The following is a 15,439-nucleotide window of genomic DNA, read 5'->3' on the forward strand; positions in this document are numbered from 1 at the left end:
GGCTAGAGAGAGACGGTGGCGGTGGAGGCAGCAGAAAGAGAACTCCGGAAGGGAGCTCCGGGGCTGTCCGCGGCTCCTCAGGGCAGCACGGTGCCGGGCAGGCATCCTCTCCAGCCAGGGCGCTTGCAGCAACGCCCTCTCTCTTCAGGCACCATCTGCTGCGTCTCTGGGCCTGCCGGGCGTTCCGGAGCCGCAGCTCTCTACCACTTCGGTGCTACGCCCTCCCGTGACTTAACTTCGCAGTCATCTTTCTTCTGACTCTTCGCTTCTTCCCGGGAGTCGGCGAGCGGTTTCAGTGGGAGGTACCTCGAAGCCGAGAGGCTGCAATGTAACAGCTTGTGGTGACATCAGCGCAAAGCAGGCCGAGTCCGGCCACTGGGGATAGGGGCAGCTCAGGTTCAAACACCGCGGAAACCCCGCCGACTACTTCAAAATGGGAGGGGATCCGTAGGGCTTGCGGAGGCAGAACCTGGCACCGGGAGATCCGCGAAGAAATTATTTTGTGAAGGTCCAGAGACCGCACTCATTTGAATACTAAATGGGAAAAGGGGGGCTACATAGGTCCCTATCCTTCAGTTGAAACCGCACTTTTACACTGAAGAATCTGATGCTTCAGCAGTATCTGCGATGCAAAGTGCAGATCACTTTGAAGTCGAGAGTGTTTTGCCGTTGCCTTTTGAAGCCCAAGTTCAAATCTAACTGTTCTCCAGAGTAAAGTATTCCTACCAGTGAGGGGCTCTCAGCACTGCTGACATGAATATTATTAGTTACTAATAACCATACAGTACTCTTGAGGTTAACACAAGGCCCAAGAGTGGTACTCACTGACTCCAGATATTTAATAAACAAAATCACCTCCACAGATTTTTATCTACTGAACACCCTTTTAAAAATACTGTTTGAAAATAAATTCAGCAAGCCAACTCTTAGTCTTTGTAGGAAATTTAATAGTTTTATTTAAATAAAATCTAAACATTCTCTATTTTACAAAATAAGAAACATCGTCAGAGTGTCAGAGTTACAAATGAAGCGGTCTTTCTTCAATCTCATAAAATAATCATTTGAACATGAACAAAACTGTGCTCACTCCAAATGAAGAAGGCAGTTCTAGTAAAAACAACTTTATACTTTCTTTGTTAATTTTACAGAAAAGATGTGGGAGGAAACTTTTGTGCCTTTAATGAGAAAACATTATCTCAATATTCATTCTATAAATCTAAGAGTTGAATCTTTTTTAAAAAAATCTTTTCATAATGAAAACTCTATCGGTAACTCATCCATTCAACAATTATTAGATTATTAGATGCAACTCAGTATGTGGCCATCATTAAGTTGACTAGATATATGACTATCTATAAAGAAAAAGAGATTTAAAAATATCCATCCACATCACAATATCAATGTCAATTTTTCATGTTCAAGACGTGAAATATTTCAACAGGCACCTGATTCTGTGGTGTTCAAGCACACAGGCTGTAATAAGGCACTGATAAGAGAAAGAAAAATGGTCTCATACTTACCACGCTTGAACAGTGGATTGGGCACTAGACTGGGAAATAGTAGAGGCCAAGAGTCTTACTCCCAGCTGCCGCTCTCTTGATATGTAAGCTTAGAAAACTACTTATTCATGGCAATATGAATAATAAAGTTTCCTTGAGATCTGTGAGTGCCTTTCTCTAAACACTCTAAGATCCTTACAGAACTTTTCATAATAAAGAATGGCTCTAATTCAGTTCACCTTAGACTCTAACTCTGAATCATTAGCACAATATTATTCTAGGCTTATGAAAAGCTAAGAGGAGCAACACATAACCTCACATTTGAGGTGGGTAGTACATTTTTAAAACTGCACAAATAATTCATTCATAAATTAAATGATTCAAAAAAATAGCACTCACTGTCTGCCAAACAACATGTAAGCACTGGAAAAATGATGTTGTAAAGACATAGCCACCACTGTCCTTACACCACTTACACTACAATGGGAATGTGAACGAGAAAATGGCCATGACACAGTTCGGAAGTAAACAGTGCTATGGGAAAATATTCCCTAGTTAATTAAGTTCAAGTATACACCATTTATTTAATAACTAAATTCCTTTTTTATTGAACTGATTTTTATATGGATTCACATTAAGATTTGTGCTATTAAAATTTGTCACAATAATTTACATATATCTTTGTTACTTGAAATCACATTCCAAAGTCTTACCTGGATGACATGCAAGAGCTCATATATAGAGCAGAACCGGACTGGTTTATTTTTCCCCAAAAATTTGGTTTAGACAGCTACTATAAATGTTATAGCCTCTAATGTTAATAAAATCAAGATATGTTAAACCATGTTAAATATTAATCATGATATCTAGATCCATCACATTTTCTTTTTTTCTGAGACAGGGTCTTGCTCTGTCACCCAGGCTGAAATGCAGTGGCATGATCACAGCTCACTGCAGCCTTGACCTCTCGGGCTCATGTGATCCTCCTGTCTCAGCCTCCCAAGTACAGGTGCGCACCACTACACCTGGCTAATTTTAAAAATTTTTTGTGGAGATGGGGTCTCACTCTGTTGCCCAGAATGGTCTTGAACACCTGGGCTCAAGCAGTCCTCCTGCCTCAGTCTCCCAAAGTGCTGGGATTACAGGCATGAGCCACTGTGCCCAGCCCCCTCACATTTTCACAATGAGAGAAATACATAATAAGGTAAGTAAAGTTTTCCTGAAAAATAGCCAACACTATTATTTCATAATACAGAAATCATAATGCTGTTTTCAAAATGTAGCTTTACTTACTTTATGTAGCCTACTAGATATAATCCAGCTAAACTATCTACTAAAGCAGATGATTTCAGAAAAGTACACAACTACTAATTGAATTATAAGCAAAACAGTAACATTTTCTCATTTTATATTCCTAAAGTTTAATTAAATCTTTTAAAAGGAAAGTCCCTGAAAAGTCTTCCCACTAAGCGCAACAATGTACATCATAGAAAAGTTTTATCATTCACATTTATGATTATTATTTATATATTATTTACTCATAGAAAAGAGCAATTTTATCAGCTGAAACATGGAGGTTAGGGTTGAAGGATTGGAGGTATTAAGTTCAATGTGCAGTAAGTGAAAAATGTCTATGTAAGTAAACGCACTATTATCAATGAATAACTCTTGGCCTGATAGCTCTTGAAATCAGGATGAGAAGTCAAACAAGGGATATGCGTTTTGTGCTGCAAGTACATAAACAGGCATTAAGAGCAACAATTGTTCTTTCTAAAACAAATAAGCCATTAGCTAATGAAAACTGAAAGCATACTATATTTTTAGTTTTCAAACTATTAAATTTCTTCACATAAATGGCTAAACGTTTCCAAAGATATGAATATGCATCATATGAATATGCAATAACTATTTATTTCATGTGAATATAGTTTATATTTAGAAGAAAGTAGAATATTCTGATCCTAAAGTAAACCGATTTAGAAACAAGAGATTCACCAACTGATCTTGACAGGAGTTTATCTTGATGTGAACCTTAGTTAATATCTTTAATGAGCACTTGCTCTTCTTCCTGTAAGTTACTACAATACTAAGACTATGACTTTCCCACATCTTCAATGAGGTTTTCTGGTGACAGTGAAAAAAAATTCTATGTAACAGAAGATGATTCTATATATAAATCTTATTAATTGAAATATATACGTATTTCATATATATATATATAAATGTCAAAAAGTTCATTTAAAGAAAAGCTATCCAGCAAGCAGAAGCAACTCACATGTTAATGGCCCTATTCAATTTTCTTCAGAGAAAAAAAAAACAAACAAAATCTGGAAATACTTTTCATATTAAAATACTGACAAAAGAAATTAAGCTTGAAATGAAGACAACTGGAGATATGTGAGAATAGGATCTGTGAGCACAGACATTTTCTTGTTGTATCCAGTTCTTGAGCAGCTCCAGACACTTTTCACTTAAAATCATAGCATTTCCTTACCCTACATTGTTATTAATGAATGATTAGAGACCTAGATAAACATTTACCACTCAAATGTTCTTTTCAAGAAACCAATGTCTAATTTCATAACGAGGCAAATTCTTCTCTGTCTCTCTCTCACACACAACTTTAAGCAACTTTCCATATTAATAAAATACATTATGAAGGTTTCCTTTGATCAAAGGTGGGCCTATAATAATGACAGTAGATACCACAGTTTGGCTGTTTTATTGGATCACTCTAAAATGGTGATATAGGTTTATCAAGGTAAAAGCAAAACAAAATAACAACTACCAAAAAGTCCTACATTATAAAATCTCTGGCTGGAACTGCCTTCAGAACAACCAACTTTAATTCCTCAATCTCAAATGAAGGAATAAAAGTTAAGAGGAGCTCTGTGACATAAAGGGCCGTAGCATTAGTTAGCAGCAAAACTGAAAAGAGAACACGTTGCAAAGTTCCCTTTTGACAGCCCTTTCCGAGAAGTATGGTATATTCCTTGTATCATGTGAAAAAGAGGGTATCCACCTGTTATGCCTAGTTTGTGTGGATAAGAATATGAGGTGTTAATAATACCACACAGCAGATCAGCTCCACCTCTTCATAGCTAGGTGTGGTCTCTGCTTCAGTAGGGCTTCTCTCTTGACCAGCATATGGAGTATTCTTTCTTCCTAAAGTTGTTAAATGCCACTTTGCTCTGGGTTTATTAAATAATGTGATCTTCCTATAAAAGCCATGCATCTAGTTACAGTGTCTATAGTGGAAATATTTTCAACATTAAAAATACCAGAGGAAGGGAACATGCAACCCCTTTGCTAAGGTAGCTTCATTAACAAAAATCCAATCTATTAAGGAATTTTCCCTAACAAAAACCTCTTCTGCAACAGTTTTATCTAATTTCCCCATTCTTAATAAAAATGGAAAATAATTTGTCATTGACCTCTATATAACAACATGAACACTTTAAAAGTACTATTAAAGCAGTTTTTAGACAGTTTGATTTTCAATATGGTGACATCAGAGGTTGTTTCTGGATCATTTGATAAACACCATAATAAGAATTTGTGCTCAAACTGCCTGTCTTCCTTAGCCCCATGCTACTTGGCATTTTAGTTTACCGAATATTAAAATAATCATGCCTGGGTTAAACAATGCCTTCACCTGGACCAGAGAAAATTTATTACAGTATAATTAGGCATATGTTCTGCTCTTTGTCTCTGGTTTCAACTTGGCTTAAAAATCCTCTGCTCAATGTAATTCTATGTCCATTTGAAAATAAAAAGAAATCTTCAGAGAGAATGTACTGGAGATGTACTCATTTGTGGGGACAAAATGAATTACAATTGGGGCAGCAACAGAGTGGCCAGAAATAAACTGTAAGCAGGTTCTGAGGTAAGGCATTTTTTCACAATGGTCTAGATCAGGGGTGTCCAATCTTTTGGCTTCCCTGGGCCACACTGGAAGAAGAAGAGTTGTCTTAGGCCACCCATAAAATACACTAACAGCAATGACAGCTGATGAGCTTTAAAAAATGGCAAAAAAAATCTTGTCATGTTATTTAAGAAAGTTTATGAATTTGTGTTGGGCCACATTCAAAGCCATCCTGGGCCACAGGTGGGCCGTGGGCCATGGGTGGGACAAGCTTGGCCTAGATAGAGGTGGGGAAGGTACAGATTTAGCTAGGACTCATTAAAGCATCAAGTTTCTTTGATTTTCATTGAAATTAAATCATGCAATATGGTGATAATGGTTACTTCATAATGATCAGAAGACCTGATTGGCTGTTAATCACATAATAGGAATTACTGGGATGCATTCCTTGTATACAGTCAGTTACATATGTCTTTGATAAATAATAATGTGTTAATATTAATGTTACTTAATAATGTGGTTTAGATTTGAAGATAATCTTGAGCTAGGAGTCTTCAGATAGGAGTAGGGATAGAGGGAACACCAAAGGAGTTTCTTTCTTCCTGCCTAGAGACAAACAGAATCGCCCTGCTATTCATTCCACCAATTTATAACAGTGTGCATAGAATTTAACTGTAATCATAAATAAGTGTAAGTGGAAAATGGTACTCTAACTTACCAACAGTATAGAAAACACTTCACCCTTCAGACATGTTAGTCCAATGACTAGTATTTAGAAGTAGAAAAACTTATGTACAACAGAACTTATATATAATCAAAATAGTTTTAAAACGTCAAGCTAACTAACACAAAAGATAACACCAATCTACTTTCAAAATCTCAGGATAGTTTTCACTGAGTGAGTTAGGACATTTGGTTTAGAATAGCATTTGCTTTAAGTATTATGTTTGAATTGGTATCTTAAACATGAAGGAATGAATTTTGTCCTTGTCTTTACAAGAAAACCTCAAGTTAACTATTAACAGCTATTTCTTGAACTATAGAAAGAAAAACAGAATTGGGAAAGTCTATCAAACCTGCTTTAAATCCTCTATTACGGGTCCAGTGAATATAAGGCACCCCCTGCTGAGTAATTGGGTAATAGCTATTATTCTCAGTTCCGCTCAGAAGGCAGTTTATTTTGTATTAAGAAAAACTATTACAGGATTTTATCTGTGACATTAGGTTAAACTAAAGCTACCAGATAGATTAATGTCAAACTAGATTATATTTCAAAGTCAATAAGGAAGACAGACTCAGTCCTTCACTACTTTTCTGTTTCACTTTTAGGAATTATAACTAGCTTTTCACTCAATACAAATCATTCCATTTAAAAAATTTAAAAAACTTTTCAACAATTATGTTAAAACTAATGTTTAACAAAAGTCTAAGGCCCAACAGAAACTAAATTAAGTACTGAACTGTAAACAATTTACTACTTTAACCAAGAAAGATATAATCACTAAAACAATGAAATGTTTGGCTCCATCTCAGTAGCAGCAGTAGTGGTGATCACTGGAATCTCCACCATCAACATCATCATTATCATCATCACCCTTATCATATCACAGCACCTACATAACATCAGTTTCTAAGACTGTTTTACATGTTCATCTCATATTTCTCATAGCTGCTAGTTTTATAGAACATGTTCCTTAAGTGGGTGTTCTTGGTATTTTGGATTAAAATGAACAATGGCTGGGTATTCGGGCTGTCTAAATTAGGCTACAGCAAAGATGATTAGAAAATTCCCCAGAGAAAATACCAGATGTGAAACATGGGTGACAAAGTTTACACGAAGCAGTGCATCATTTTCATCAAAAGAATCAGGTTCTGACACTATCCGTGTGACCTTGGACAAGTCACTTAACCTCCTTGAGCCTAGGCTTCTTTATAATAAGATGCAGAATAGTAATAGCATCTACCTCTCATGACTGTTAACAGGATTAAAGATAAATTAAAATAGTGCTTGACACATAGTAAGCCCATAATAAATTGATTTGTTGATTATTGTAATTGCTATTTTTAAGGAATACACACACACACACACAGATAAATGGAATTAGTGGTTGTGTGAGCTACCATAATCATATTCTTGTCCTTTTTTTACCTATGGCACTGGAATATACTAAATGCAGAGTATGTGTCTACTTGAAAACTTTTCTTTCAAGTCACTGGGTTTCAAGATACTGAAAGTATGCCATGATGTTCTTTATTGCTGAATTTCAATAAAATCAATCAACTCTTTCCAAATAATCTGAAAGCAAACAAACACAGCATGCTAAATGGTTTATTTTAGGAGAAATTATCACTCTATATTTCTTCACAATCAAAACAATCTCTGTAGCTATTAATGGTAATGTTACTTATTTGGGGCTTTTCAGTTTGCAAAACACTTTCAGTGCAATGGTGAGAAAGCTCCTCCTATCTCTTGCTTTTTCTTACTTTCAGTTCTCCACATGAACAGCCACATTTTTCACTGTACTTGGGAACACCAAAGGGGAGACACCCGCAAATAGCAGCACCAGTATTATTACTTTGTCCATTGTCTTACAAGTAGTTAGAAACAGCAAAGAGAAATGAAGGTCTTTTTTCTAAACAAATGCACAGGAAACCGAAAGAAATCATGTTTCACAATTTAACCATTTAATGTGGTTAAATTTCATTAGTATAAACAGTGCTTGGTTACTGTCATTTAATCTTTAAGGTGCTGACAGGGTTCTAGAGAGAATTCCAAACTTTACTGACGAAGGAAGAGTTGCTCCCAAGATCTCTCCCAGTCTTTGATGCAGCAATTGCCACAGAACTATGTTTTTCTAATAGAGGATTCTCTCACATGAAATCTTTATTTTGCAAATCAGAAATATAAAAATTTGACAGAGCAATGAAGGAGGTCAAGTCAACAATAAGGACGTTTCCTTCACCTTCAAGAATCAAGAACTAAATACAGAATCACAGCTTTGTGAGCCTTGAAGGAACTGGGCTTCAAAGGCATTTAATAAACTGCAAATAATCATAACTAATAACAATACAAAGAAAAAGAAGGTATTTTTCAAGATTCAGTCACCTAAATAATGTTATTAAAGACAAGCAAATGAAAGAGTTTATCAACTATAACTGCACGGAATTTGGAAGTCCATTTGATTCATATTCATCTCTCAAAGAAAATAATTTGTGGTTTTATAAACTCTTTTTATTTAGTCTTAGTTTATTCTTTATGCACTAATGGTGCAATATATCTTTGCCAGTAAAACACACCTCATAAATATAACAGGAGCTGTGAAACCCTAAAGGTTTATATCAGCCCCATATAGAAAATTGCTTGCTATTTAGGACCCTTTGTTTCCAGGGATAAACCTATCTTTGTCCCCTATACAGATGTGACTTCTGTTCTCACTATCATAAATAAGGCCAAATCCAATGACACGGAAACTGGCCCACCATTTTTATCAAATGTTTCATTCATTAAGTGTCATTGATCACTGTTGAGTGGCAGTCATTTCTTGGCACTGAGGAGCTTATGTCATGCAATAAAAAAAAAATTCACCTCTAATCCTCTGGGGCATGAGCCTAAGATCTTTGTTTAATGAAACAGATTACAACATGGAACTCCATATTGCCTTTAAAAATATGAGCTTTTAGAAGAAAAATGTCTGTGGAAGAAATTAAGAAGGATGAGAAGATAGTTATAAAAAGAAAGGGCAGAAAAGATGGTAATTCACCATTGAAGAAATTGCTGGAAGATAAACATCTGCAATAGAGTTCAAACCACAGCCACGGTCACCACAGATGGCAATTGTGAATAATTCCAGAAATGGACCCTATGATGTCAGTTTCTGGCTTGCCTGAAACTTTGCCAAGCACCCTTTGGTCTGATTTTATCTCAGGCCTTATCCCACAAAGGCCCAAATCCCCAGTGGCCTTGTAACTGCCCCACCTGCCTGGGTGTTACCCCCATATATGCTCATTCTGGCTCAAATATTGTATGACAATCATTATTAAAAGTTTCTACAAAATAGGCAATCTCCTTTCTAAGCAAATTAGAAACTTCATTGACAATAAAAACACTTGGTAAAAATGAAGAGTTCCCTACCTTGAACATGTTAAGCTGCTGATTAATTGTCTCCGTTTCCATACCAACAGGACCTTGTGACTCTTCATGTTCTTCGGCTTTCTGGAGCAGAATAGAAAATTCTTTCAATTTGCTGTAAAATTCTTCAAGGCGCTTAATTGTCCCTTCAACCTGCTCTTCTCTGGCTTGGGCTCGGTCCAGTAACTTGTTGCATTGTTTGCTTAAGGCCTCCAAGTCCCTTTTGATTCCAACAAGGTCAGGAGAGGTTTCTTCTGTTGCTAACATCATCTTGCAGGTTTTATTGGCATTGTCGTTGCTTGCTATGAGGGCTTCTAGTTTCTTTAGAAAGGCTTTTATAGTTTCCTTTTGCTTTTGCAATGTTTCTGCATCTCTCCCCACTGGAGCCATGCTATCCAGTTCATCATCAAACTCTGCGAACTGAGAAAACATTTCTCGAATGGTATTCTGGAAATGCCCAATGCCCTGAAGCTTGGTTTCTAAGAAAGAACACTTTTCATCAACCTGCTGACTTAGTGTACTGTGCTCTTGAGCTATGGTTTCCACTTGTAATAAAACATCAGAGGTTCCCTTTGAGTCTGAGGCCTCTACCACAAGGTCCTGTGCAAGTCTTTTAGCCAAATCTACCTGATGCTTCAAGGCCTGAAGTGATTTCTGCTGAGTTTGCAACATGGTCAGGTATTTGTTACTGTAAGCCTGGGATCCCAGCGAATCATGGATATCTAGCTGCTCCTTTGCACACTGAAGCTGCCTTTTAGATTCTTTGGAAACTTCTTGAAATTCTTTAAACTTCTGAGTCATGTTCTCCAGACAGAATTTCTTACTGTGAAGTTGTTCAGTGACCATGTCCACCTTCTGGATCAGTGACTTATTCTCATCTGTAACAACTTCTTTATCTATCTCACAGACACTGAGCAAGCTATTGGCTGTGTTGTTCAGTAATTCTACCATACCAAAGTGTTGGTCCATTTCCTTCTGCAGAGACTTTAACTTGGCAATAGAATTCTCTCCTTCAGCAGGATCCAAGCAAAATTTTATTTCCTCCAGGTTGTTTTGGCATTTGTCTATCCATGGCCGGAGAGTCTCTACTTGCTCTTTATACTTAAGGGCTTTTTCCAATGACTCTTTTAACTTGTTTTCTCTTTCTTTCACCTGCTTATTAAATGTATCCCAATTGGTTTTAATTGTATTAAGCTGTAACTGTAAGGCTGCCTTCTCAGACCCTTGTGTTTTTAATAACAGATTTTCACCTTCTGCAATGGTTTTTTCATAAATATGAGACTGAGCAGTCAAAGTTTTACTAAAGTCTTTATGATCTTTAATTAATGACTCCAAGACATCGAGTTTGGCAGATATTGGATGAGATTTGTTTTGCTCTTCTTTCTTTGTATCCAGCCAAGCCTGAAAATCTCTAGACATTTGCTGAAATTGATGAGAGCTTGCACAGGCTGACTGAAGGTGCTGGACATGATTCTCTAGAAATAAAATTACAAGATATGTTTATTTTACATCAAAATGTTAATTTAATCTATGAAAAGCCAAAATAAAAATCTCTGAATGAATATATAGAATTGTTGAAAAGCAAGGGCTTTTAGCATTGACTATAAGAACTACAAGTGAAGTTAAGTTATTGACAAAGGGGAAAAGAAGCAAGAAGTAGGCACAAGAAAATACACTATCAAGAAAAGATGCAGGATACAGATGAGAGGGGAAAACAAAGAATAAGGAAATAAGTAAAAATGCATCAAGGTGCAGGGAGTGGCCATGCCACACATCGCCTGCTGTGCTGGTGTCTTCTCTATTCTAGTATGGAGAAGTGATGATGGCAAAGTTCTCAATTATGTTGATAAATAATCCATCTCTTATTAAATATGACTTTTTCGCGTCTATGACTTTTTTTTTTTTTTTGAGGCAGAGTCTCGCTCTGTCACCCAGACTGGAGTGTAGAGGCACTATCTCAGCTCACTGCAAGCTCCTCCTCCTGGGTTCACACCATTCTCCTGCCTCAGCCTCCTGAGTAGCTGGGACTACAGGCGCCCGCCACCACGCCCGGCTAATTTTTTGTATTTTTAGTAGAGACAGGGTTTCACCGTGTTAGCCAGGATGGTCTCGATCTCCTGACCTCGTGATCCGCCTGCCTCGGCCTCCCAAAGTGCTGGGATTACAGGTGTGAGCCACCGCCCCTGGCCACGTCTATGACTTTTACATATTATGGAGGCAACATAATGTAGCACATAAAAACTACATGAGTTTGTATCTTGGTTTAACCTCTTCAGAGTTGGAAGACCCCAGGCAAATGATTAAACCTCTAAGCCTAATTTCTCCCACTGTAAATTGACAATATTAATAGTAGGTGCTGTACAGATTAAATTATAGTACATGTAAAAGTTTTTAGTTTAATACCTATCACATAACTGTTCATACCATTAAGAATAATAATGATAATAGCTGATATTTACTATTGTTAATGTCATGTCAAATAAAGGAATAAGTCTGAAACAGTTGCTGTGATCAGTAAATCCAATCAATTAAAAAGCATAACTTGAGTATCTACTAGGTGCAAGAAACTAGAAACTTTTCAAACAGAACAAACTTAACAACAAAATGTGTCTTTCTTCATCAGGGCTTTCTGATGAAGTGAATTCTAATAATTCACTGCTACCTCTGACAAATATCAACATATATGCCACAGAATTATAGCCGCAGTGAGAGAGGAAACTAGTGACAAATGCCTCTCTTTCGCACATTTCTCTAGAAAAGTTTTCTATGACAGAATAGATAAAGTAACAGCAGATGAGAAGATGATGCAAAGCCTTTTACTAACTATTCATGTTTTTTTCTGGCAAAATAAGACTTTCATACAGCAAAAAACATTTACATTTTTTAAAAACCAGTTTGGGGTACCTGAGATTTTAATAGGCCTTCAGGAAGTCAATTTTGCCAACAGATTATGTGTGTAGAATGACCCTAACATTCCATGTGCCTATGAACACAAAACTGCTCTCTGAGCTCCTGTATTCATCCTCCTCTTCACTGATGTTAACAGTGGGGCAGAGTCTCTTTGCGGTCCTGGATTATTGGCAACATCTTGGAAATAGGCAATATATGACATTTATTTCTGACCAGGAAATATATGTATTAAAAGTAGACAAACCTGCTTTCTGTTCAATATCCTTAAATGATTTTAAGATGCCTTCTAGTTGCCTACTAAGTTCTGCTTTCAAGTACTCTTCTTTAACCAGTGCTGACAAATCCTCACAGAGTGCCTGGGCCACTTTTATCTGCTTCTTTTCCTGCTGTATCTCCTGCTTCATTTTTTGGGCTGTTTCCAACTGTTGGTTCATAGCATCAGGGTGCGTGCTCACAGCCAGACTGCTGCTGAGTTTATTATCCAAGTCACTCAGTTTATCAGAAAGGCTTCTCAGCAGGCTTTGATACTGTGTGCTTTTAACAATGGCTTGGTCAATCCAGTCACATCTGTCACTCAATTGCCCTGTTAGGCTATCCCATTTTTGGGTCACAGCTGCCAGTTGCTCTTTCACAATCCCATGTAAAGAAGGGTCTTCTCCAGGCCTGCTCAGAATGCCCTGACCAGCTGCTGTGAGCTGTTCATATTGAGGTTTCCGAGTGGCGAATTCTTGCAGCAAAATCTAAGGTAACAAGGGTAAATAAACGCAAATTATTATATAATTGATTGTAGAAAACACAGATTTGGTGTCCAAACAGACAGAAATGGTAATTATTTCTCCAGTTTTTGTTTTTTAGTTATCACTTTCCTACTTTTTACTTAAAGGGCAGTACAATTCTCTTAAATCCGAAGAGCTACAGTGCATCACAGAGATATCCTGTCTAAACTAATCCCATCCCCCTAAAGGAAAAATCTGGACAAAATGAACAAAAATTCACGTGTAAATTTTCATATAAAAAGAGAAACACTGCTGTTAAACAAGTTCACACTGCACTTACACCAAATTTGTTTTTACCCACTCATGTTTTTGTCTTCGTAGGATTTTTGGAATACCCTATAGAATTTTATATTAAAGAAAACGCACAGTGATAAAGGTGTTAGAATATATTAACTCATGATGCATTGAGTTGCAAAGGTTTTTGTAACATAAAATTTATTGATGTTTACAGTCTTTATTATAAAGGTTTTAGTCAACAAATCATGCTGCTCAGAATGTATAGGCTCAACTTGACTCATAAAATTAATGATCCAAAAATCTCATTCTTTTAGTATCATATTTTATCTATCTTTTATACTTTTATCTATATTTTATTTATCTATCTATCTCTGGGAGACTACCAAGACTAGAGGCAATTATTTCTCCCCAGATATTTACTTTTATCTTTTGTTTTCATTGTCTTTGGATTATGAACAGATATGAATTCAAACATCTGACTTTTACAAAAACTTATTTGAATTTTCAGCTTATAAAACAGCCTCCCTGCTCTAAAGCCAGTACTCAGACATAAAAAAACTAACTGAAATCACCACAGAGCTTCTGCTATTATGCCTGACTGTAAAGCATTAAACATTAAAAATAAAACTCATTTTTTTGGATTTTTTTCCCTTGTGGATTTATCTGCTTTGTAACTAGACTAGTCTAACTAACACCCTGGGTTTCAGGGTTCCCTCTCTGCTTCCCTTATTCTTTGTCCTCTTCTCATTCTCTCTCTCCTCCATCAGGACTCAAATGCATGAGTTTTACAAGTTTCATTATCTACTACCACAATCAAAATAAATAAAACCTCAAAGGAGTAATTTCTAAACAGTAAAAAGTATAGACTAGCCTCTCATAAAGATATTACTTAATTGCATTAATACTTCAAAGAAGGCCCTATTAACCAGATCTGTACCACCCACGATATGACTGAAATAATCAGGAGACTTGGCCCATTCATGGGCTTCAAAGGAGGCCTCTAAGATGGCTTATAGCTTTAGTTCTCTGGGGGATTCCCACTAATATCAGGACAGTATCTTATGGGCATCTGAAACATTACATATATACTTCAAAGCAGTTAAATAAAACACCTACTGACCAAAGTTAATATATTTATAATGAAAACATTGGTCTCAGTAAGTCAAATTGCTATGCACGAGAGACAGGTTATTAGGTAATACTCACCTGCACCTGCTGCCTTTGTGTGTTTAGCATATTTGGGTCAATTGACAAGGGCCCAAGAACACTGACCATAAGTTCTTTTTCCACAAGCCACTGTTTCAATTGGGCCTCTACAGTCTGGAATTGGGTTAGATTATTGGAGGATTCTTCCAGTTTTTGTTGTCTATCAATTGTTAATTGATTGAGTTCTTGCCACTTAGAATCTAAAAGAAAAAAAATGAAACTGGTGTTTGACATTTTTTGCATTTAACATGACTATGTCTATGAGGACTGTATGATATGATTCAAAATGATATATAATGGCTATAATCCCATTTTTATGACTCTTGTTACATAGTTACTTAAAGGACTAACCTACGATTTTATAGGTCTGATGGTTGTATGTCAACTAAAGTATAGGGAAAAAATTTTGAATCTGACTTTAGAAGATATCGTAGAATATCGAATATTCATTAAAGCAGACAGCATTCTGGGATCTCTCATTCCTTCTATAAGTCCTATAGAGTGTGTTATTAAACTATGACTTACTAGAACAATGAATAATAATCCTTTTAATATCAAATCTTCACTTATCCGTTCTAGGCAAATTGCTCCCAAATTTGTATATCTATCCCCAATTATTCTTTCCCATTCAAATTACACATTAACAACCAGCTGCTGGAAAGTTCCCATAGGAAGTCTCACCAATTAAACTCAACATTAAAAAATAAAACTCATTATATTCCTCTCAAAACTGGTGGACTTTTACGACTTTTAGATTTCTTTCAAAGGTTATCTTTTCTCCCATGTCATAAAGATGCAATAATTCAGAAAATTCTTT

General features: G+C 36.4%; 1 protein-coding gene across 14 annotated transcripts in view; it reads right to left on the reverse strand.

Moving 5' to 3' along the window:
- DST (dystonin) overlaps nt 1–15,439 on the reverse strand; it is a 494,203-nt gene that overhangs the window by 84,601 nt on the left and 394,163 nt on the right. For all 14 annotated transcript variants that reach the window (XM_024929292.4, XM_063604922.1, XM_008954352.4 and 11 more), the window contains 3 exons: nt 14,623–14,822; nt 12,648–13,143; nt 9,497–10,968 (listed from right to left, as the gene is read on the reverse strand). In XM_024929292.4, coding sequence (XP_024785060.4) covers nt 9,497–10,968; nt 12,648–13,143; nt 14,623–14,822 — 2,168 coding nt within the window. The remainder of the gene's footprint in view (nt 1–9,496; nt 10,969–12,647; nt 13,144–14,622; nt 14,823–15,439) is intronic.

The sequence above is a fragment of the Pan paniscus genome, chromosome 5, assembly GCF_029289425.2.
Source record: "Pan paniscus chromosome 5, NHGRI_mPanPan1-v2.0_pri, whole genome shotgun sequence".
In the NCBI taxonomy this organism is placed as follows: Eukaryota; Metazoa; Chordata; class Mammalia; order Primates; family Hominidae; genus Pan; species Pan paniscus.